This window comes from Chlorocebus sabaeus, chromosome 28, assembly GCF_047675955.1.
Source record: "Chlorocebus sabaeus isolate Y175 chromosome 28, mChlSab1.0.hap1, whole genome shotgun sequence".
Classification (NCBI taxonomy): domain Eukaryota; kingdom Metazoa; phylum Chordata; class Mammalia; order Primates; family Cercopithecidae; genus Chlorocebus; species Chlorocebus sabaeus.
In genome coordinates this window covers 11,446,893-11,469,795 of record NC_132931.1, presented here as the reverse complement: position 1 = coordinate 11,469,795, position 22,903 = coordinate 11,446,893, and the positions used below count along the sequence as shown (strand labels likewise).

Here is a 22,903-nt window from a genome sequence, read left to right as displayed (position 1 = left end):
ATCACCTGAGGTCAGGAGTTCGAGACCAGCCTGACCAACATGGAGAAACCGCGTCTCTACTAAAAATACAAAATTAGCCGGGTATGGCGGCACATGTCTATAATCCTAGCTACTCGAGATGCTGAGGCAGGACCATCACTTGAACCCGGGAGGTGGAGGTTGCCGTGAGCCAAGATGGCACCATTGCACTCCAGTCTAAGCAACAAGAGCGAAACTATATCTCAAAAATAAATAAATAAATATAAAAATAAAAAGTAAATTAAAAAAATAAGAGGATTATAGATGTGGATGGTGAGATGTTGGAGGCAAGAGATGTCTTAGGAGAGGTGAACAAGCCTGTTTGATATGTGTGTGTTGTGTGTGTGTATATATTTTTTTTTTTTTCCGAGATGGAGTCTCGCTCTGTGGCCCAGGCTAGAGTGCAGTGGCGCGATCTTGGCTCACTGCAAGCTCTGCCTCCCGGGTTCACGCCATTCTCCTGCCTCAGCCTCCTGAGTAGCTGGGACTACAGGCGCCCGCTACCACGCCCAATTAATTTTTTGTATTTTTAGTAGAGACGGGATTTCACTGTGTTAGCCAGGATGGTCTCGATCTCCTGACCTCGTGATCTGCCTGCCTTGGCCTCCCAAAGTGCTGGGATTACAGGCGTGAGCCACCGCGCCCGGCCTATATGTATTTTTTGAGTCAAGGTCTCACTCTGTCACCCAGGCTGGAGTGCAGTGGCTCAATCATAGCTCACTGCAGCCTCCAACTCCTGGGCTCCAGTGATCCTCCCACCCGAGCCTCCTGAGTAGCTGGGACTACAGGCGTGTGCCACCATGCCCAGTTAATTTATTTTTATTTATTTATTATTTATTTAGAAACTGACGTTTATTTTCCATCAACTTTATTTCCATGTTGCTTAAGAGCCCATGCAAGGGTCGGGCACAGTGGCTCACGCCTGTAATCCCAGCACTTTGGGAGGCCAAGGTGGGTGGATCACCTGAGGTCAGGAGTTCGAGACCAGCCTGGCCAACATGGTGAAACCCCATATCTACTAAAAAGTCAAAAATAAGTCGGGTGGGGGCTGGCACATGCCTGTAATCCCAGCTACTCAGAAGGCTGAGGCAGGAGAATCGGCTTGAACCTGGTAGGCGGCGGTTACAGTGAGCCAAGATTGCAGCACTGCACTCCAGCCTGGGCGACAGAGTGAGACTCCATCACAACAACAACAACAACAACAACAACAAAAAAGGACTCTTGCAAGAACAGCTTAAGACCATTCAGTGGTTGCTCCTACCCATCCAGTGGCCTTAGCAGTAGGAGCTGCAGACCAGTCTTCTGTGGCAGGCTGAGTGCTCCAGTCTTCAATAGGGAACTGCTGGATAGTCATAGAGGGCACGTGCACACCTTCAGACCAGTCTGCAACCTCAGGATGAGTAGCAGTGAACTCAGCAGCTGGAGCAGCCCATTCACCCTGAAATTCCTCCTTGTCACAGCCTTTTCAGCAGCAGCCTGCTCTTCTTTTTCAATCTCTTCAGGATCTCTGTAGAAGTAGAGATCAGGCATGACCTCCCACGGGTATTCACAGGAAATGGTGCCACGCATGCACAGAACTTCCCGAGCCAGCATCCACCACATCAAACCCACCGAGTCAGCTCCCTTGTTGTTGCCTGGGATGGCAATGTCCACATGGTGCAGAGGAGAATCCGTGTGACACAGAGCAAGGTAGGTAGGTTAACATAAGATGCCTCTGTGAGAGGCTGCCGATCAGCCCTGGGGTGAATAAACATAAGAAGCCGTGGCTCCCGGAAGGCTGCCTCGATCTGGTTAGTGAAGGTTCCAGGAGTGAAGCGGCCAGCAATTGGAGTGGCTCCAGTGGCAGCAGCTAACTTCAGCATGGCCCTCTGGCCAGTATTCCTGGAGGACGTGATGCTGACATCAGCGGGGTTTTCAGTGGCAACAATGCCACGAGCTGCCGGAAGAAGCTTCTCCCAGGTCCTCTTCAGATTTAGGATGTAGGTGCCATCACTTTTCCTTTTATACATGTACTGTTTCATCTGTAAGTCAAGATTGGTGCCACCTAAGTGGGTTCCTGCTGCAAGGAAATTAAGGACATCTTCCTCCTTCATTTGCAGGAGGGACATCAAGGGCTCCGGATGCTGTGAAACTTTCTCAAGTTACAACAGGAAACCAGAACAACGCCAGATGGACCCCTCTGTGGGTAGCGTGGAAAGCTTTTTTTTGTTTTGAGACGAAGTCTTGCTCTGTCGTCCAGGCTGGAGTACCGTGGCACAATCTTGGCTCACTGCAGCTTCCACCTCCTGGGTTCAAGCAATTCTCCTGCCTCAGCCTCCCGAGTAGCTGGGATTACAGGCATGTGCCACCACGCCCGGCTAATTTTTGCAGTTTTAGTAGAGATGGGGTTTCATCATGTTGGCCAGGCTGGTCTCAAACTACTGACCTCAAGTGATCTGACTGCCTCGGCCTCCCAAAGTGCTGGGATTACAGGCATGAGCCACCATGCCTGGCATATTTTTTTGAGATGGAGTTTCGTTCTTGCTGCCCAGGCTAGAGTGCAGTGGCGCATCTCAGCTCACTGCAACCTCCGCCTCCCAAGTTCAAACGATTCTCCTGCCTCAGCCTCCCAAGTAGCTGGGATTACAGGCATATGCCACACCTGGGTTTTTTTTTTGTTTTTTTTTTTTGGGACAGAGTCTTGCCTTGTCACCCAAGCTGGAGTGCAATGGTGCGATCTCAGCTCACTGCGACCTCTGCCTCCTGGGTTCAAATGATTCTCCTGCCTCAGCTTCCCAAGTAGCTGGGATTACAGGTGTCCGCCACCATGCCCAGCTAATTTTTATATTTTTTAGTAGAGATGCGGTTTCACCGTGTTGGCCAGGCTGGTCTCGAACTCCTGACCTTGTGATCCGCCCGCCTTGGCCTCCCAAAGTGCTGGGATTACAGGTGTGAGCCACTGTGCCCAGCTTAATTATGTATTTTTTTTAGTAGAGAAAGGGTTTCACCATGTTGGCCAGGGTGGTTTCAAACTCCCAACTTCAGGTGATCCATCCACCTCAGCCTCCCAAAGTGCTGGGATTACAGGCGTGAGTCACCGTGCCCAGCTAATTTATTTTTTGTAGAGATGGAGGTCTTGCTATGCTGTCCAGGCTGGTCTTGATCTCCTGGCCTCCAGTGATCCTCCGCCTGCCTTGACCTCCAAAAGTACTGGGATTACAGGTGTCAGCTACTGTGTCCAGCCTGGGAAGTCCTTCTTTTGGTCTGTGCCCTCTCACACACTCTCTCCAGCTCAGGCAATACAGGGGAAGGGGAAAGTGGGAGCCAGGGAAGCTTCCAGGTTCCCACGAGGGTCTAACATTCTGCCTCTCCCTTTTTCTCTCATCTTCTCTTTTCAGGGTCTCTCCCTCTATGCTGGTGGCAGGAGGGGAGATGGGGTTAATGGGCAGACGAATGGACTCAAGACTTAGAAACTGTCCTTTAATGGCACTGAGGCTGAGGAACATTAATAATTTATCACACAGGGAGTCCCCAGAAGCCCTGTCCCCATGAACCCCTGTGGGCGGAGGAGAGAGGCGGGGACTCCGGGTACTTCCTGAGAGGGCCGTGTGTTGGGAGCAAGATGACATATTCAGTCCAGGCACACGGAACATGCACTCAGGAAGCGGGGAGTGAGAGAGACCCATCCCCCCACTCCCAGGATGGGGGCCAAGCCCCCTAAAAAGGCACAGTGGCAGGGCAGGTTTGGCAGAGTGGTTGAGTGTCAGGGGTCGACAAAGGACACCATGATGTAGCGTGTGCCCCGGGTCGTGGGCAGCCCCTCGTGGTAGTGGGTGAGGCGGCCGGGGTGCAGGAGCGCCCAGCCCTTCCTCGGGGACGAGATCACGCAGTCGTAGCGCAGGAAGCGGCAGCCGCCTCCCTGAAAAGAGGAGAAGGGAAAGGAAACATGGAGTGAGCAGACATGGGGCCTGGGGAGCAGGCAGATACAGGGGGCGGGGCGGCCAGGCGAGGGGGCACGGTGCGGTGACAGACCAGTGTGACAAGGGAGATGGCAGATATGGGGGGCTGGGGTGCCCGTAGACAGGAAGATCCAGGAGAAGGCTGAGGCCACCTGCCCAGAAGAGATCTAGGAGCTGACACCCACAAAATCACTGGGAAATGGGCAGGGCAGGGAGCTGGGGGTGCACGCAAGGGCTCTAGGTGGGGACCCGAGGGTCCTGAGGTGAAGCATGGCTGGGGCGCACCTCATAGTCCAGGCCTTTGTGGTTGAGGGCGACGTTGAGGGTGAAGGTGGATGAGTCATGGTGTGGCCGCAGAGATGGCTGCTCATCTGGTCGGTAGCGAACCACAAAGTTCATCACCGCCCGCGCCTGGGAGAGAAGAGGGAAGATGCTGTGGGGATGGCTGCGAGTGCAGGACTTTTTTTTTTGTATTATTATTATTATTATTTTTGAGACAGTCTCGCTCTGTCACTCAGGCTGGAGTGCAGTGGTGCGATCTCAGCTCACTGCAACCTCTGCCTCCTGGTTTCAAGCAATTCTCATGCCTCAGCCTCCCGAGTAGCTGGGATTATAGGCATGCACCACCACACCCAGCTAATTTTTTATAATTTTAGTAGAGATGAGGTTTCACTATCTTGGCCAGGCTGGTCTTGAACTCCTGACCTCAGGTTATCCGCCCACCTTGGCCTCCCAAAGTGCTGGGATTACAGGCGTGAGCCACCAACACCTGGCCATTGCAGGGGGTCTTCAGGGAGATGATGGTCCCTGTCCAGGGAGGGGAGGAGCGGCAGGATTCCTGCGTGGGAGGGTCTCGCTGCTCATTGGCATTAGATTAGGGCCAAGCCTTGCCCCGGGTCTCAGCCTGGCTCCCTCCCTCCCCTGGGCTGCCTCCTGCAGCATCTCATTTCCCTGGGAACTAAAGTGTGTGGAGCCCAAATGCTGCGCGGGCCAAAAGGGGTCTCTGTGGAGACTTCCAGCCTGGGACTGGGGTGGGGAAGGTGGGGAGGCAGCGGGCAGATGGGTGGCGCACCTTGGTGTGGTAGCCGGGAAACAGGCTCTCCGTCATGGGGCCCACATACGTCCGCAGCAGCTGCAGCCATTGGTCCTCGTACCCCACCTGCTTCATGTGGATGTCCACAGTGGGCACATTCTCGTAGCCTCCAGCCAGCCTTGAATCCTGGGGGCGGCGGGCACTGAGCCACCCGCCCCTCCAGCCATGGTGCCCCCCCAAAGGGGCAGTCCAGCCTCCTTCCTCCTGTGCCCCAGCCTTTACACCTGTGTTCCTCTGTGTGGAGCAGTCTTCTTTGCTACTTCTCAGCCTGACTCACTGCTCCCGGCCCTTCAAGTCTCAGCTAAGATGTCACCTGTCCTGTGAAGCTCCCTAGTTCTCCCAAGTCTGGGTCAAGGCTTCCCCGTGGCTTCCACTGTACCCAGGCTGCTCATCGCAGCCTTCGAAGCTGTGTGGTGGCTGCTGCTCACAGCAGGGCAGAGCTCGGCTGGCACGAGGCATTCCTGCAGTGCAAGCTAGGACAGTGACCCAGAAACTATTTCCTTTTTTCTTTTTTTAGAGACAGAGTCTTGCTCTGTCACCCAGGCTGGAGTGCTGCTACATGATCATAGCTCACTGCAGCCTCTAACTCTGGGGTTCAAGTGATCCTTCTGCCTCAGCCTCCTGAATAGCTGGGACCACAGGCAAACGCCACCATGCCTGGCTAATTTTGTGTTTTTAGTAGAGATGGGGTTTCTCCACGTTGATGAGGCTGGTCTTGAACTCCCGACCTCAGGAGATCCACCTGCCTCGGCCTCCCAAAGTGCTGGGATTACAGGCGTGAGCCACCATGCCTGGCCCAAATCCAGCTAATTTTTAAATTTATTGTAGAGACAGGGTCTTGCTATGTTGCCCAGGCTGGCCTCAAACTCCCTGGCTCGAGCAATCCTCCTGCCTTGGCCTCCCAAAGTGCTAAGATTACAGGCGTGAGCCACTGCACCCAGCAGTAAATATTTCTTGAATACATGAATGAATGCAGTTGTGACACCAGGGTCTGTCTCCCCCTTGGGGTTTTAGTAGAGAAAAAGAGGGAGTTCCCCCTCTTTGCTCCCATTTTCCTGATTCCATTGTTCCTTTACCAGATCCCACACCACCTCCTCTTCCCGGGAGCCCTCTGCCTTCCTCACCCAGGCCCTTACCTCATGCCGGCCGCCTGACCACTGGCCATAGTGCTCCATCTCCGCCACCAGCTCATCACACATTTGTTCTGACAGCAGTGGGAACCAGTACACGTCCGGGCATGGCTGAGGACGGGGCGGGGGAGAACAGGGCTTAGCTGACGCCACAGAACAGGGAAGGGGACAGGCAGTGGGCAGAATGGGAATGGGAAGGGGCAGGGAGGAGCAGGGAAGGCTCTGTGAGAGCAGCTGGGGACCTGCCAGGTAGGGCCTGGGGGAGTGGCAAGGCTGAGAGCTGGTATCTGGCACAGCAGAGGTGGCAGAGGGTCCTGGAGCCCCTTGTGCTGGGACAGGGGTTTCCAAACTTCCATAACAGTGCATCCCTCTTTTTTTTTTTTGAGATAGGGTATTGCTCTGTCACCCAGGCTGGAGTGCAGTGGCACAATCATAGCTCACTGCAGCCCTGACCTTCTGGGCTCAAGCGATCCTCCTGCCTCAGCCTCCCAAGTAGCTGGAACTACAGGCACATGTCACCATGCCAAGCTAATTTTTTCTTTTCTTTTTTTTGAGACAGGGTCTCGCTGTGTCACCCAGGCTGGAGTGCAGCGGCATGATCTTGGCTCACTGCAACCTCTGCCTCCCAGGTTCAAGCGATTCTCCCACCTCAGCCTCCAGAGTAGCTGGGACTACAGGTGCACGCCATCACATCTGGCTAATTTTTGTGTTTTTTTTTGTTGTTGTTTTTTTTTGTTTTGTTTTGTTTTTTGAGATGGAGTCTGGCTGTGTCGCCCAGGCTGGAGTGCAGTGGCCGGATCTCAGCTCACTGCAAGCTCCGCCTCCCGGGTTTACGCCATTCTCCTGCCTCAGCCTCCGGAGTAGCTGGGACTACAGGCGCCCGCCACCTCGCCCGGCTAGTTTTTTGTACTTTTTTTTTAGTAGAGACGGGGTTTCACCGTGTTAGCCAAGATAGTCTCGATCTCCTGACCTCGTGATCCGCCCGTCTCGGCCTCCCAAAGTGCTGGGATTACAGGCTTGAGCCACCGCGCCCGGCCTTTTGTTTTTTTTTTTTGTAGAGACAGGGTTTTGCTATGTTCCCCAGGCTGGTCTCAAACTCCTGACCTCAAGTGATCTGCCTGCCTCGGCCTCTTGAAGTACTGGGATCACAGGCATAAGCACCACTCCTGGCCTAATTTTTTATTAAAAAAACTTTTTTTTGTACGGACAGATTCTCGCTACGTTGCCCAGGCTGGTCTTGGACTCTTGGCCTCAAAAGATCTACCCACCTTGGCCTCCCAAAGTGCTGGGATTACAGGCATGAGCCACCGCGCCCGGCCCCATTCTTCTTTTTTTTTTTTTTTTTTTTTTTGAGACGGAGTCTCGCTCTGTCGCCCAGGCTGGAGTGCAGTGGCGCAATCTCGGCTCACTGCAAGCTCCGCCTCCCGGGTTCACGCCATTCTCCTACCTCAGCCTCCCGAGTACCTGGGACTACAGGCGCCCGCCACTGCGCCCGGCTAATTTTTTTCTATTTTTTAGTAGAGACGGGGTTTCACCATGGTCTCGATCTCCTGACCTTGTGATCCGCCCGCCTCGGCCTCCCAAAGTGCTGGGATTACAGGCGTGAGCCACCGCGCCCGGCCCATTCTTCTTTAAAGATGTGATTTCAGCCAGGTGCGGTGGCTCACGCCTGTAATCCCAGCACTTTGGGAGGCTGAGGTGGGCGGATCACCTGAGGTCAGGAGTTCGAGACCAGCCTGACCAACATGGTGAAACCCCATCTCTACTAAAATACAAAAATTAGCTGGGCATAGTAGCATGCACCTGTAATCTCAGCTACTTGGGAGGCTGAGGCTGGAGAGTCGCTTGAACCTGGGAGGCGGAGGTTGCAGTGAGCCGAGATCACGCCATTGCACTCCAGCCTGGCAACAGAGCGAGACTGTCTCGAAAAACAAAACAAAACAAAAAAAAGATGTGATTTCATTCGTAACACCAATCTACCCAATACACAGGAGAGCAGAGGCCATCTGATCAATGCCAGGTTTGGGATCAAGAGTCCTATCTGCTCGGTCTTTGCCTTCATCTTGCCTCAACAGAAAACCCTCAGGCCCCTGGAAAACTCAGTGTGAAAACTTTGAATCCAGGTGGGGGCCCCCAAGAGGTGATGGCCATGAGGGCAGTGGGGGCTGCACGGGCTCACCTGCTCCACGATTCCCTCCCCTTCCAGGGCCCGGCTGTAGTTCTCATGGATGTACTGCTCCTTCCAGTCCTGCGGGAGGGTGGGGGGTACATCAGATCTGTGACCCCCTCACTCCCAGCCCTCAGGGGACCGCCCCCTCCCACTCAGCATCCTGCACTGGCAGCAGCCATCACGTTTGGCGTCTTCCTTAGCACAGGGTGGGGAACCTGTGTGCTCTGGGCACGGGGGTCCCACTCACGACGGGGTTGTCGAAGATCTGCCAGAGGTCGGGGTGCAGGTGCTCCGTGTCGTATCGGGAAGTGGCCAGGAGCCGGCCAAATTCATGCTGATTGCTCAGATGGAGGAAGATGCCCTGTAGTGGGGTGGGGGTGTCCATGATGCAGGCCATGCCCGGAGTCCGGGATGCTGCCCCCAGGCCACACCGCGCACCCGCGCTCACCTTGTCTCGAAAGCTCTTACAGAAGGCCATGTCCGGGTCCGTGTCACTGCCCGAGAACACGTCCCTCTGGGGCAGCTCCGTCCGCAGTGTGTCCCCCCGGATCACATAGGCCTGCGAGATGTATGGCACGTTCCACACGCCCCTGGAGGCACCGACAACCGTGGTCAGCTGGGAGGGCGGCCCCCCAAATTCTGCCCAGCTCATCCCGGGAAGTCCTTCTTCCTTTAGAGTATTGCAGTCCCTGAACATAAGGCTCCTGCATGTCCCTTGTCAAGCACTGCTTGTCACAACCGCCCCATCTCCCAAAACGCAGTCAGTCCCTACCCCAAGCTGTGGCACTTCTTTTTTGTTTCTTGTTTTTGGCTTTTGAGACGGAGTCTTGCTCTGTCACCTAGGCTGCAGTGCAGTGGTGTGATCTTGGCTCACTGCAATCTCCGCCTCCCAGATTCAAGCAATTCTCCCACCTTAGCCTCCCAAATAGCTGGGATTGCAGGTGCCCACCACCATGCCCAGCTAATTTTTGTATTTTTTATAGAGATGGGGTTTCACCATGTTGGCCAGGCTGGTCTTGAACTCCTGACCTCAAGTGATCCGCCTGCCTCGGCCTCCCAAAGTGCTAGGATTACAGGCGTTGAGCCACCATGGCCAGCCCTTGTTTTTTATTTTCTTGAGACAGGGTCTCCCTCTGTTTCTAGGCTGGAGTGCAGTGGTGCAAACATGGCTCACTGCAGCCTCAACCTCCCAAGTTCAAGTGATCCTCCCACCTCAGCCTCCGTAGTAGTTGGGACTACAGGCACGTACCACCGTGCCCAGCTAATATTTTAAGATTTTTGTAGACAGGATCCTGCTATGTTGCTCAGGCTGATGTTAAACTCCCAGGCTCAAGCAGTCCTCCTACCTCGACCTCCCAAAGTGGTGGCATCAAAGGTGTGAGCCACTGCACCCGGCCTCGTGGCACCTCTGGCTGGTGACCACTCCAAACCCCTGAGAGTGGGGGCCTTGGGTCTACCCGGGCCCTGGGTCGGAGGAGGCGGGGGGCTGCAGGCTGGCGGGACTCACACTCGCTTTCGCTGCACCAGCTCCACGTAGTCCTCGGAGCGGGCGTAGTACTCATCGGGGCTCAGGGCGCCCCAGAAGTTGGACCACAGCTTGCCGTGGCGGGACAGCATGGGGGCGATCACCTTCCTACAGACAGGCGGGGGTGAGGGCTGGGCAGACGGGAGCAGGCCTGGGGAGCCCTGTGCCCAAGGCAGAAGTGGGGTTCCCGAGGCCTGTTGGGGTGCCCTCCGGCTGCGGGGAGAGGGGGTAAGCCACCTGTTCTCCTCAATGAGGATGCGCAGGGTCTGCAGGTTGGTGAGGACGGCGTCAGCGTCCAGGCTGAAGTAGAACTCACACTCCGGGTCCTGCCGACACATGTCCCTGGAGGTGAAAGGCGAGCTGAGACAGCGGCGGGTGGGGAGGCAGTGTGGATGGGGGGACTGGCCCACGCCCCCAAGAGAAGAGGAGGGAGGCAGTATCTATCCTTCCTTCCCCAGGCTCTCTGCTGTCTGGGTGAGCTGGCAAGGGCGGGGGTGACAGCGTGGGGGCTGCAAGGACGCAAATGGGGAGGCCCAGGAGGGGTTGGACGGGTGACAGGTGAGGTGAGGGCCAGGCATCAGGTGGCAGCAACCCCCACCCTGCACCCTCATCCCACTCCCTCCTCCCCCCAAGCACCCGCTCACATGGCCATGTCCCTGGCCTCGCCTGGGCTCAGAGCCTCCTCCGGCCCTACCAGCTTCACAGCTGCGAAGTGGTCCTGGAGCTGTGGCCAGGAGTCAGCGATGTGGGGCTCATGGAAGACCTCCTGGGAGGGGATGACATAGGGGTATGGGCTCAGAGGGCAGGGAGGCGGCACCTGAGGTATGGGGGGTGCGGGAAGGAGATGGGGGTAGGGGGCACAGGAGTTCTGATCAGGGCAGGGGAAGGGTCCCTCGGGAGAGGCTCCAAGATGGGGGGGGGCGGTCTCACGTTGTTGTGCAGAAAAAGGGTGACCCTGTCAGGGGGATAGTCCAGGAGCAGCAGCCGCTGCAGGAAGCGGGGCAGAAACGGAGTAGGCTGTTCCACAAACACGGCCAGAAACACCCGGGGGGGAGGCTGGAAGATGCACCACACATGGGCTCAGAGGGAAGCCTGGACTTCTCCGTTGCCCCCACCCACCCTCCACCCTGACAGGTGCGGGGACCCAGGAGCGATGGCCCCACCACCACCCAGCCCACTGTCCTTGCACCTCCTGCTCAGCACGCTGCCCTCTCGTGCCCCTCCCCGGCACCCCCACCTCACCTGCCCCCCCGGGAGTGTCCTCCGGTCCCGGTTGCAGAAGCCACAGCCTCCCTCAGGCGTCCAGCCGTTGGGGACGTAGTTTCCCAGGTAGTTGAGCTGCAGCTGTTGAGGAGAGACTGAGGCTGAGTGGCTGAGGTCTCCAGAGGTGGAGGTGGGGATCAGGCACCTTTGGTATGGGGGCTGGTAAGGGCCGGCTTCTCAGAAAGGTTGGAGGTGCCCGGGGGTTGGGGCAGGGCAGGGTGGCGGTTGAGACCACTGGTGGCACCTTAGTGGGACCGTTTCCATGGACCACAACGGGGAGCGTGTCATAGGCCACATTCCGGATACGCACACGGTTCCGATCAAACTTTAAAACCACTTCATCTGCGGAAGAAAAAGGCTAGGCTTCAGACTCCCTTTCTCTGGGAGCTGCCAAGCAACATGTTCTTCTAAATATGGGTTCCCATATTCTCCAGGGAATAAAGGGACACCAGGGCCATCCTAGAGCGTCCCTCGTTGTGGGGCAGGAACCCTTGGGTTCTGACCAGGCTGCTGGCCCAGAGAGCTCCACTGCCTACTACCTGCGTGATCACATCACAGCTGGGTGAGGAAGGATGAGCTGAGCTGGGGTCCACTAGGAGCCTCAGCATCCCTACCCCTCCTCATATTCTCCCTCTCTCCTTTTTTTTTTTTTTTTTTTTGAGATGGAGTCTCACTCTGTCGCCCAGGGTGGAGTGCAATGGTGCGGTCTTGGCTCACTGCAACCTCCGCCTCCTGGGTTCAAATGATTCTCTTGCCTCAGCATCCCAGCTAGCTGGGATTACAGGCACACACCACCACGCCTGGCTAATTTTTGTGTTTTTAGTAGAGACGGGGTTTCACCATGTCAACCAGGCTGGCCTCGAACTCCTGACCTCAGGTGATCCACCTGCCCTGACCTCAGGTGATCAATCCTCCCAAAGTGCTAGGATTACAGGCATGAGCCACTACACCCGGCCTAATTTTTGTATTTTTAGTAGAGACGGGGTTTCACTATGTTGGCCAGGCTGGTCTCAAACTTCTGACGTCATGATCTGCCCGCCTTGGCCTTCCAAAGTGCTGGGATTACAGACATGAGCCACCGCACCTGGTCTCCTTTCTTTTTTCTTTTTTGAGGGAGTCTCACTCTGTCACCCAGGCAGGAGTGCAATGGCGCAATCTTGGCTCACTGCAACTTCCGCCTCCTGGGTTCCAGTGATTCTCCTGCCTCAGCCTTCTGAGTAGCTGGGATTACAGGTGCCTGCCACCACACCCGGCTCATTTTTGTACTTTTTTTTAGTAGAGACGGGTTTCTGCTATGTTGGCTAGGCTGGTCTCGAACTCCTGACCTCAAGTGATCCTCCTGCCTTGGCTTCCCAAAATGCTGGGATTATAGGCATGAGGCACCGTGCCTGGCCTCTCTCTCTCCGTTCTCCCCATCCCGGGGCAAGTCACCAACCCCTCCACAAGCTGCTTTCATCTGTACGAGAAAGATAACCAGGGACCTTCCCTTTGTTAAACGAAATCACAGAAGTAGGCCGGGCACAGTGGCTCATGCCTGTAATCCCGGCACTTTGGGAGGCCGAGGCAGGAGGATCACCTGAGGTTGGGAGTTCGAGACTAGCCTGGCCAACACGGTGAAACCCTGTCTCTACTAAAAATACAAAATTAGCTGGGTGTGGTGGCTCATGCCTGTAATCCCAGCTACTCGGGAGGCTGAGGCAAGAGAATCACTTGAACCCGGGAGGCGGAGATTGCGGTGAGCTGAGATTGGACTATTGCACTCCAGCCCAGGCAACAAAGCGAAACTCCATCTAAAAAAAAAAAAAAAAAAAAAAAGCCCCTGGCCTGGTGCCCAGGCGCAGCATGTGTGCAACAGATGCCAGACACATTTTTGCCTCCCTTGCTTCTAGTACCATCAGCACAGTGCAACTCACACAACCAGCCACTCAGACGCCCAATAAAACCACACAGAGGTGGACTCAGATCAGCCCAGCTCCTCCAGAAGCCTTTCCCAGCTCAAGACCCCAAGCTGCAGAGGCTGCGCACTGCCCACCTGCAGCTGTCTTCCTCCTCACCTAAAGCCCCGTTGAGGTTCTGAAAGATCCGAGACTTATGATCCAGATTAAGGCTGAGTTTCTCCTAAATGGAATGAGATTCGATAGAGTGGTTAAAATGGGAGGAGTGGGAAGGACATCATTTCTCTCTTTTCTCTCTCTCTCTCTTTTTTTCTCTCGCTTTTGTTGCTTAGGCTGGAGTGCAATGGCATGATCTCAACTTACTGCATTCTCTGCCTCCCGGTTCAAGTGATTCTTCTGCTTCAGCCTCCCAAGTAACTGGGAAAACAGGAGAGTGCCACCATGCCTGACTAATTTTTGTGTTTTTAGTAGAGACAGGGTTTCACCATGTTGGCCAGGCTGGTCTCAAACTCCCGATCTCAGGTGATCCACCAGCCTCGGCCTCCCAAAGTGCTGGGATTATAGGCGTGAGCCACCGTGCTTCTTCTTTTTTGTGAGAGACAGAGTCTCATTCTGTCACAGAGGCTAGAGTGCAGTGGTGCAAAACATCCTCAAACTCCTGGGCTCAAGTGATCATCCCACCTCAGCCTCCCAAGTAGCTGGGATTACAGGCGTACACCATGAAGTCTGGCTAATTTTTTTTTTTTTTTTTTTTGTAGAGATGAGGTCTCAACTATGTTGTCCGGGCTGGTCTTGAATTCCTGGGCTCAAGCAATCCTCCTACCTAAGCCTCCCAAAGCACTGGGATTATAGGCGTGAGCCACCATGCCCAGGCACACATTTTTCTCTTTACAACTCCCTTTGCCCCTCCACTCCCATGCAGCCTGAGGCCTCCACTCCCACAGAGGTGTGGGATGCGCTCACTCCTCTGCCTTCCCTACCCTCAGTCCTGGGTCCAGGTAGAGCCGCGTGTAGAACAGCTGGTCATCGTCATCATCCTTGTATTTCCACTGGCGCACGATCTGGTGGATGGTGGTGGCAAAGCCGATGAATCCTGGTGGGGAGCGGAAGTGTTGACCCCGAGACTCCCAGGGTCCCAGGGCCTGTCCCCCAGGCCCTCTCCAGCCCTCAGGCACCTTTAACACTCTGTCCCACCGCTCTTGGCCCCTCTGCCTTGGGCACCTTGCCACTCACCACCAGAGTTGAGGAAGCGCTTCCCCGTGCCCACCTCAGGGTACTGCTCCGCCAGCCCCCACTCGGGCCAGCAGAAGCTCTCCGCAGAGAACAGCAGGCGGCTGCCACTCTGGACGAACTTCTTCAGCAGCTCTGAGGGGCTGCCGGCCAGAATCACATCGTAGCTGGGTGAGGAAGAGGAGGATGAGCAGAGGTCCACTGGGAACCTCGGCATCCTTACCTTGCTCCCTATCCCTAGCCCCGTTACCTGTCCACAAACATGATGATCATATCCTCCCGGTCAGCGTATTTCTCCATTTCCTTCTTGAGCCACCGGACCTTCTGTCCTCCACCGACTGTTCGGGCCACATCACCCCCTCGCCACTCCTCTCCGAGGCCCAGGGTCTGTGGAGAAGATGCCTCATGCCAGGCAAGGGGTGGGGAGTTGTAGGAGGGGGGAAGCTCCTGACCAGGCTCACCGTGGGGACCTGGGCATCCAGACTTCAGCCCACCCCTCCTGCTGGGACCCCCTCCCAGAGGCTTTTCCCTCTCCTCACCCGCACGGTGTAGTTGAAGAACTCCGCAGAGCGCAGGAACCGCAGGTACCCCTCGGTTTCAGCTGTGGCCACAGTCATTACCAGCAGCTTCTCTGTTACCAGAGGGAATTGGCACTTGGGATCCAACGCCCAGCTCCGGGCCCCACGTGCTTTGCTGTCCTCCCTCTCACTCGACTTCCCTCCCTTTCCTCCTTCCCATTCTTAAACTCTTCTCACCCAGGAACACTCTGACCCCAGGGAGGACAGGGTGGGAGTGGCGCCCAGGAATTCCGAGTCCGTTTGCACAGGGAGGCTGGAAACCTCAGTTCAGGGTGGTAATGTGCAAGGGGCTTGGCGCGACTCAGCCCCAAGAGCACGCTGGGCGGCGGACGGGCCAGACGCCTCCTCGAGCCCCCGACCGTCTCCGGACCAGGCTGGCAGGCACGTCAGCCTCTGCGCGCTCGGCCGCGCCGGGCCTCCCCGGGATCTCACCTGGGTTGACTGGGTCTCGGCCCCGGGGCCGGTCGGAGGCTGAGGCCGCAGGAGGCAGCAGCAGCAGCAGCAGGAGCCGGAGTCCTGGCCCCGAGGAGGTCATGGTGGGGAGCGGGCCCAGACAGCACCCAGGATCCTGGGACCTCAGCTACGCGCCTGGATCCCAGCTCCGGAGGGGAGCTCCGGGAACGGGGCGCTCGGGCTGCTGTGCAGCCGCCGCCGGGAGCAGCTGGGCTGGGGCCACGCCCTGGAAAAAAGGCGTATCCGGAGGCTGCAGAAAGCTCCAGATGCCGGCGCCGCAGACAAGGCGAGGATTGTCCCGGGCGCACGGGAGGCGGGGGATGGGCGGCAGCTCGGGCCGGCGGGCGGGAGACAGGGACTCTGGGCCGAGCCCCCCACTTTACACATGTGGAAGCTGAAACCTGGACAGGGGAAGTGACCCCTGGCGGTGGGTCCGGAGGGACGCGGGGGCGGGTCCTGGCAGCAGCCCTGCCGGGAGAGTGCGGGCGGAAGACGGGGAGGGAGGAAGCCCAGGAGTCCCCCGCGGGACGGAGGCCTGGGGGAACTGGGAGCTGAGCTTTCTGCAGAGGGCCACTAGGAACCTCGGATTGCCCACGGAAGCCAGTCCGCTGGGATCAAAGCCACTTTCTTTGACAGTCCGGCCCACTTCCTCTTCTGCCCGGGGAGAAGCTCCAGGGTCTGCCTTTGTGATCAGAGCATCTTAACAAAGACCAAAGGAAAATAAGGTTTCTCGTAAGAACACCGTGAGCACATCTTTAAAATGACCCATTTCGTGTCTCCTGCAAGATTTACACCTCCACACTGAGGCCGGAAGTAGTTTTGCCCCTATAAAACATGGCGAAAAGCTTTCTTGTCTCCAAGGAAACGCCACGTAATGAGTCAAAGCGGTGGCGCACGCGCAGAAGTACAAGCCACCGGAAGTGATGGCGCCCCTACCAAAGCCGTGGGTTTATTACGCGTGCGCAGCAGTCTCTTCCGACAGTTGTGTTGTGCAAATGGTGGAGAAGAAAACTTCGGGTATGTGAGCCCCCGCGGTTTGCCCCCTTCCCCTTCCCAAGTCCAAACCAGTCCTAGAATTTTCTTACCTAGTCATTCCTCTTTTTTTTTTCTTTTGAGACGTGGTCTCGCTCTTTCACCTAGGCTGCAGTGCAGTGGCGTAGTCATAACTCACTGCAGACTCGAACTACTGGGATCAAACCTTCCTCCCATCTCAGCCTCCCGAGTGGCTGGAACTGAAGGCATGAGGCACCACGCCTGGCTAATTTTTAATTTGTTATGTGATGACGGGCTCTCGCTATGTTGCCGAGGTTTGTCTCCAACTGTTGGCCTCAAAGCGATCCTGCCGCGTGGGCCTTCCAAAGTGCTGGGATTACAGGCGTGAGCTGCCGCGCCCGGCCCCAGCTATTCCTCTTAAATCCCTTCCTTAGCCCTCGGGTCCTGGCGTTGACCCTTCATTCACGTTTTATTGATGCCTGCTCCAAACCGGGCGCTGGGGATGAAGAGGAGAAAGATCCCTGTTATCCAAGCATTGGCTTTTTCTGGAAGGGAGACAGAAACGCAGACTTACCACTGTATTTCACTGTGATTTGTGCTATGGCAGAGGGAGGCAGAGCGCCTGCGAACAGGGAGGCGTGGCATCTAGCCCAGGTTCTGGGGGGCAGGGGACTGTGAAAGCTTGAAGGAAAAACGAAAAAGCTTGAATTGAGTCTTGAAAGTCTAGTTAGGGTTTCTCTCTGGGAACCTCACGTGCAAAGGCAGTAAAACAAGAAAAAACCTAGTGCCTTAGGAAACCAAGTCCACAGTTTGGATCTTACAGAGTGATAAGAAAGGATGGAAAACTGGGGAAAGGTTACATTTTGAAAGGCATTATACACACTGCCCAGGAGTTTGAACTCTGTGGGGAAGCACTGGAGAGCTAGCAAAGGCTTTTTTTTAGATGGAGTCTCGCTGTGTCACCCAGGCTGGAATGCAATGATTCTATATAGCTCACTGCAGCCTCAGCCTCCCATGCTCAAGTGATTCTTCCGCCTCAGCCACCTGAGTAGCTGGAACTATAGGTGGGTGCAGGCCGCCATGCTGGGCTAGTTTTTATATTTTTTGTTGAGATGGGTGTCTCACTATGTTGCCCAGGCTGGTCTTGAACTCCTGAGCTCAGATGATCCTTCTGCCTCGACCTTCCAAAATGCTAGGATTACAGGCATGAGCCACTGTGCTTGGCCTTTTCAGTTTTTCTTTTCTTTTCTTTTTTTTTTCTTGAGATGGAGTCTCATTCTGTCCCCCAGGCTGGAGTGCCGTGGGGCAACCTCGGTTCACTGCAAGCTCTGCCTCCTGGGTTCACAGCATTCTCCGGCCTCAGCCTCACGAGTAACTGGGACTACAGGCGCCCGCCACCACACCCAGCTTATTTTTGTATTTTTAGTAAAGATGGGTTTTCACCGTGTTAGCCAGGATGGTCCTGATCTGCTGACCTCGTGATCCGCCTGCCTCAGCCCCCCAAAATGCTAGGATTACAGGCATGAGCCACTGCACTTGGCCCTCAGTTTTTCAAAGGCATCGCAGTCTCCCAGCCATTACTGTTTTCATGTTGGCCTCAAGGCCTGAAATACCCTGCTGTCTCCCCTAGCCAGGCCATTCACCAGTTAGGCCTTAACCTAGACTTACTTTCTTCTGGGAGGTCTTCCCTGACTACTCCAAGGCCAGGTTGGGCATTTCTGTCCTGGGCTCCGCAGCACTTTATACTTCCGTATCCTAGCCTACTCCATGCTGTACATTGTTTGTTTGTTTGATTAATCATTTGTGTTGGCCACTGGACTGTAAGCTTTTGTATCCCTAGAACCTAGAGCACTGCCTGGCATTTGGAAGGGAGACAGAGTAGTACGGTGATCACAATCGTCGTTTTTTTGTTTGTTTGGTTTTGGGTTTTTTTTTTTTTTTTTTTGAAACAGGGTCTTGCTCTGTCGTCCAGACTGGAGTGCAGTGGCACAAACACAGCTCACTGCAGCCTTGAGCTCCTGGGCTCAATCAATCCTCCCGCCTCAGCCTCCTGAATAGCTGGGACTACAGGTGTGTGCCACCACGCCCGGCTAATTTTTGTATTATTTTGTAGAAACGGGGTTTTGCCATGTTGCCCAGGCTGGCCTCAAACTCCTGGGCTCAAGTCATCCACCCACCTTGGCCTCCCAAAGTGCTGAGATAACAGGCATGAGCCACTGCGCCTGGCAAGGTCATGCTTTTTGATGCTGGGCAGTTCTTTGACTTCTGACCTGGCCACTTGCTAGCTGTGTGAACTTTGGACACATTTCTTAATCTTTGAATGTTGGTAAGTTGGGGATGGAATGATACTGTCCCATACAGCTGTTATAAGGGTTAAACAGTTCAAGCGATGCAAAGAGCTGAGCACGGTGCCTGGCTCATAGTAAGTGTCCACCAAGTGATAGCTACTGGGGCTGCTGCTGTTATTATTATGGTTAACAGGTGGTTAACGAATAAAGAGATGTATTATGTAAAATTATCAGAATCTGGCAAATAGCTGATAAGGCAATGAGGAAGAGGTTTTTTGTTTTTTGTTTTTGAGCCAGGGTCTCGCTCTGTCGCCCAGGCTGGAGTGCAGTGGCGCGATCTCAGCTCACTGCAACCTCTGCCTCCCAGGTTCAAGCGATTCTTCTGCCTCAGCCTCCCGAGTAGCTGGGATTACAGGCATGTGCCACCACACCCCGCTAATTTTTGTGTTTTTAGCAGAGACCAGGTTTCACCACATCGGCCAGGTTGGTCTCGAACTCCTGACCTGAAGTGATCTGCCTACTTCAGCCTCCGAAAGTGCTGGGATTGCATGGGTGAGCCACTATGTCCAGCCAAGGAAAGAGGTTCAAAATAACTTCTAGGTTTCTAGTTTGGATGTCTGCATAGATGGTTCTATTCACTTAGAGAGAATCTGCAGGAGAAGCAGATTTGGATGGGAATTTTTTTTTTTTTATTTTGAGTTGCAGTGTCCACGGGGCCAGTCGGTGACTTTTTTCTTTTTTTCTCTTTTTTTTTTTTTGTTTTGGGGACAGTCTTGCTCTGCCACTCAGGCTGGAGTGCAGTAGTGTGATTACGGCTTGCTGCACACCGCAGCCTCAACCTCCCGGACCCATGCAATCCTCCCACCGCAGCCTCCCAAGTAGCTGGGACTGCAGGAGTGTGCAACCACGCCCAGCTTATTTTTCAGTGTTTTGTAGAGATGGGGTTTGTCTATGCTGCCCAGGCTGGTTTCTAACTCTTGGCATCAAGTGATCCTTTAGCCTCACAAAGTGCTGAGATTACAGGCGTGTGCCACCATGCCCGGCCTCACCAGGCGCTGCCTGCATGGCCAGTTCTGGAGCCCAGGAGCAGGTTCTGGGTTGAGGGAGTCACCCTGGGAGTTATTTGCTTGTGGGTGATCATCAGAGCCCTTTGTTTGGGTTCGAAATCCCAGGAAGAGTGCGTAGACTGAGCAGAGAAGGGGGCCAGCCACCTCCATAGAGGCAGGGAGAGCAGCCGAGCTGGAGCGGGAGGATTGCTAGACATGGAGAAGGCCTGCAGTCTTGTCAAGGAAGCAAGCAAAGGGTCTCTTTCTACTCGATGAAGGTAGTCAGCACCGCCACAGGGTGGACAGGGCTCAGGTCCCAGGAGGAGGAGGAGGAGGAGGAAGGCACACTGGAGCCTGGACTGTGGGTGGTCCCCCTGCAGGTGTCAGATTTCGGGGTCGAGGAGAGGATGGGAGGTGAAGAAGCAACACTGTCACATGAGTTATTCTGAAGGAGAAGGAGCCGTGAAGCCGAGTAGACGCATGAGTGTTACCAGCTTTTTGATGGAAAGGAAAGTGCCGGTTGAGGAGGAGGGGTTGAAGATGGAAGAGGGAGGGAATGGGCTGGAGGTGAAGGCTCAGGTTCAGTGGTGGGACTTAGGGGACCCCGGGGCAGGGGTGTGCCCACTTGGCATCATGTTTGCGGGTGGGTGGCCTGGAAGATGAACGTGTCCAAGCGTGGGTGGCCCCTGGTTCCTTTGAGGTAGGAGGTGAGATGCTGAGTGTGAGGGCCATGTGCATTGAGGGCTTAGGACAACCTGGAAGCCCCAGGGCGCCATGACCTCCCCAGTCTGCAGTGAGCTGTCTCTAGGAGGGGGCTCCTGGAGAAAACAGGCGGGAGAGACTGAAAGGGTCTCAGCTGACGGGACAGGAAGCATGGGCCCGGGGGCTGGCCTGGGAGGAGACGAGGGGACCCAGGCCTTGGCGATGGGGATGAGATCAGAGAGCTGCAGCTTCCACCCTGGGTGCCTTCCTTGCCCTGCCCAGAGCGGCAGCCACACTGCTCTTTCTCAGAAGCCCTGTAACTTTGTGTGCCCTGCCCCATCCAGTTCGCTCCCAGGACCCCGGGCAGCGGCGGGTGCTGGACCGGGCAGCCCGGCAGCGTCGCATCAACCGGCAGCTGGAGGCCCTGGAGAATGACAACTTCCAGGATGACCCCCACGCAGGACTCCCTCAGCTCGGCAAGAGGCTGCCTCAGTTTGATGATGATGCGGACACTGGTGAGGCGGATGGAGGAGGAAGCAGGGGATGGGACTGAGAGGAGGGCAGGAGAGGTCCGCCCAACTCAGGCTGCGGGAGGACCCAGGAGCTAGCTCCTGGTGCCTCTGCCGGTGACTGGCTCCCATGGCTGTGAGCAACCACACCCCCTTTCTGTGCCTCAGTTTCCTCTTGTGTATGTGAAATAAACAAGAGAGACTGGATGAGCTCTGACATGAAGCCTTAGGCTTGGGGGCATGGAGGTGACGGCTGGGATTGGAGAATTGGGGTGGAGGGCAGAGGCTGGTAGCGAGGGACCAACTTAGAGCCAGGAGGGCAGGGCCAGGTGTGGTGGCTCATGCCTATAATCCCAGCACTTTGGGAGGCTAAGGTAGGCAGATCACTTGAGGTCAGGAGTTCAAGACCAGCCTGGCCAACATGGTGAAACCACATCTCTACTAAAAATACAAAAACAAAATTAGCCAGCATGGTGGTGGACACCTGTAATCCCAGCTACTCAGGAGGCCAAGGCAAGAGAATCACTTGAACCCGGGAGATGGAGATTGCAGTGAGCCAAGATTGCACCACTGCACTCCAGCCTGGGTGACAGAGTGAGACTCTTTCTCAAAAAAAGAACCAGGAGGGCACATGGGCACAGGGAGTGATGAACCAGAGAAAGCTGCTGTCTTTCTGGGCAAGTGCCAAGCAACTGATTGCCTTTGACCCCTAGGAAAGAAAAAGAAGAAAACCCGAGGTGATCATTTTAAACTTCGCTTCCGAAAAAACTTTCAGGCCCTGCTGGAGGAGCAGGTGAGAGGAGGGTCGGCCTGGGAGGACCTCACAGGGAAGGGGTGAGCCTGGCCCCAGCAGGTGTTTGCTGCACGGGTGGGTGGAGGAGTCTTAGAGCCGGCCCCTTGTCTCTGCAGAACTTGAGTGTGGCCGAGGGCCCCAACTACCTGACGGCCTGTGCGGGGCCCCCATCGCGGCCCCAGCGCCCCTTCTGTGCTGTCTGCGGCTTCCCTTCCCCCTACACCTGTGTCAGCTGCGGTGCCCGGTACTGCACCGTGCGCTGTCTGGGGACCCACCAGGAGACCAGGTGAGTGTGAGACCTGCTGTCCACACCCACTGCCTCCTTCCCACAGCCTCCCCAGACCTCTCTCCCCTCATCCTGGCTTCCTCTCTGTCTGCAGGTGTCTGAAGTGGACTGTGTGAGCCTGGGCATTCCCAGAGAGGAAGTGCCGCTGTGCACTGCCCGGCCTTCAGAAAGACAGAGTTTCATCACCCAGTGGAGGGGGAGCTCTTCCTGGACCGAGGGAGAAGCCGCTCATTCACCCAATGAAACTGTGTCTTATCTGCCAGGAAAGACCAACCTCACTCCTGGGAACTGTCTGGCAGGTAGGCTGGGCCCCCAGTGCTGTTAGAATAAAGAGCCTCGTGCCGGAAGCCTGCCTGTTTGGTCGTGGTGTGTTTGAGGTGATGGCGATGGGTCACCTGTCTCTCCTGCTCACGGCTCCATCTCTTCCTCCTGCCTCCCACTCACCCCTGCCACTGTCCGCCCCTCTGTGTCCCTGATCATGAGAGATTCTGTCCCATTCTCCTGCCACCCCCGAGCCCCTGCCCTCCTTGGCTACTTTTCTAAGTCTTTTTGGTTATTGATTTAGTTGTTTAAACTATTTTATTTATTTATTAGAGACAGAGTCTCACGCTCTAACCCAGGCTGGAGTGCAGTGGTGCAGTCTCGGCTCACTGCAACTTCCGCCCCCCAGGTTCAAGGGATTCTCCTGCCTCAGCCTCCCAAGTAACTGGGATTACAGGTGCCCAGTACCATGCCCAACTAATGTTTTTGTATTTTTAGTAGAGTTGGGGTTTTGACGTGTTGGCCAGGCTGGTCTCGAACTCCCAACCTCAGGTGATCCACCCGCCTCGGCCTCCCAAAGTGCTGAGATTATAGGCATGGGCCACCGCGCCCGGCCATAATTTTCCTTTGTATTTCTCCAATTGCTATATTTTCAAAGTACAGCTAGGCTCCAGGGATGGGTGACAGGGAGATGGCAGGAGGACTGTGGAACAGGTGCAGAATGCTACCCCG

At 55.6% G+C, this 22,903-nt stretch overlaps 2 protein-coding genes and 1 pseudogene across 5 annotated transcripts; 1 reads left to right on the top strand and 2 right to left on the bottom strand.

Annotated features, from left to right (window-relative positions):
• Nucleotides 1-1,175: 1,175 nt before the first annotated feature.
• On the bottom strand, nucleotides 1,176-2,223 carry LOC103246691 (small ribosomal subunit protein uS2-like; annotated as a pseudogene).
• Nucleotides 2,224-3,463: 1,240 nt separating this feature from the next.
• On the bottom strand, nucleotides 3,464-15,700 carry PLOD3 (procollagen-lysine,2-oxoglutarate 5-dioxygenase 3). 2 transcript variants are annotated; one of them, XM_008018465.3, is made up of 19 exons: nucleotides 15,273-15,700; nucleotides 14,802-14,893; nucleotides 14,513-14,649; nucleotides 14,266-14,429; nucleotides 14,013-14,125; nucleotides 13,192-13,255; nucleotides 11,382-11,479; nucleotides 11,117-11,218; nucleotides 10,805-10,930; nucleotides 10,519-10,640; nucleotides 10,112-10,216; nucleotides 9,857-9,982; nucleotides 8,798-8,939; nucleotides 8,597-8,710; nucleotides 8,359-8,427; nucleotides 6,186-6,290; nucleotides 5,029-5,175; nucleotides 4,242-4,367; nucleotides 3,464-3,916 (listed from the first exon to the last, which is right to left on the bottom strand). In XM_008018465.3, exons 1-19 carry the CDS (start codon nucleotides 15,373-15,375, stop codon nucleotides 3,761-3,763), a joined length of 2,211 nt encoding a protein of 736 aa, XP_008016656.2. In that variant the 5' UTR covers nucleotides 15,376-15,700; the 3' UTR covers nucleotides 3,464-3,760. The 2 variants fall into 2 exon arrangements, with proteins under 2 accessions (XP_008016656.2, XP_008016657.2); XM_008018466.3 differs by having other exon boundaries at nucleotides 5,029-5,118; nucleotides 15,273-15,671.
• A 489-nt stretch (nucleotides 15,701-16,189) lies between these two features.
• ZNHIT1 (zinc finger HIT-type containing 1) lies at nucleotides 16,190-22,257 on the top strand. 3 transcript variants are annotated; one of them, XM_073012722.1, is made up of 6 exons: nucleotides 16,219-16,310; nucleotides 19,029-19,126; nucleotides 20,667-20,837; nucleotides 21,545-21,624; nucleotides 21,741-21,910; nucleotides 22,005-22,257. In XM_073012722.1, the coding sequence occupies exons 2-6, from the start codon at nucleotides 19,123-19,125 to the stop codon at nucleotides 22,024-22,026; spliced, it is 447 nt and encodes a 148-aa protein (XP_072868823.1). In that variant the 5' UTR covers nucleotides 16,219-16,310; nucleotides 19,029-19,122; the 3' UTR covers nucleotides 22,027-22,257. The 3 variants fall into 3 exon arrangements, with proteins under 3 accessions (XP_008016658.1, XP_072868823.1, XP_072868824.1); XM_073012723.1 differs by having other exon boundaries at nucleotides 16,256-16,310; nucleotides 19,032-19,126; XM_008018467.3 differs by lacking the exon at nucleotides 19,029-19,126 and having other exon boundaries at nucleotides 16,190-16,310.
• The last annotated feature ends 646 nt before the right edge of the window (nucleotides 22,258-22,903 follow it).

Coding starts and splice junctions, on each gene's coding strand:
- PLOD3 (XM_008018465.3), bottom strand. CDS start 15,375: ATGACCTCCTCGGGGCCAGGACTCCGGCTCCTGCTGCTGCTGCTGCTG. Junction 10,641..10,804: donor CCCTTTTTCTGCACAACAAC/GTGAGACCGCCC, acceptor ATCCCCTCCCAG/GAGGTCTTCCATGAGCCCCA. Junction 5,176..6,185: donor GGTCAGGCGGCCGGCATGAG/GTAAGGGCCTGG, acceptor CGCCGCCCCCAG/GATTCAAGGCTGGCTGGAGG.
- ZNHIT1 (XM_008018467.3), top strand. CDS start 16,217: ATGGCGCCCCTACCAAAGCCGTGGGTTTATTACGCGTGCGCAGCAGTC. Junction 16,311..20,666: donor GGTGGAGAAGAAAACTTCGG/GTATGTGAGCCC, acceptor TGCCCCATCCAG/TTCGCTCCCAGGACCCCGGG. Junction 21,625..21,740: donor AGGCCCTGCTGGAGGAGCAG/GTGAGAGGAGGG, acceptor TTGTCTCTGCAG/AACTTGAGTGTGGCCGAGGG.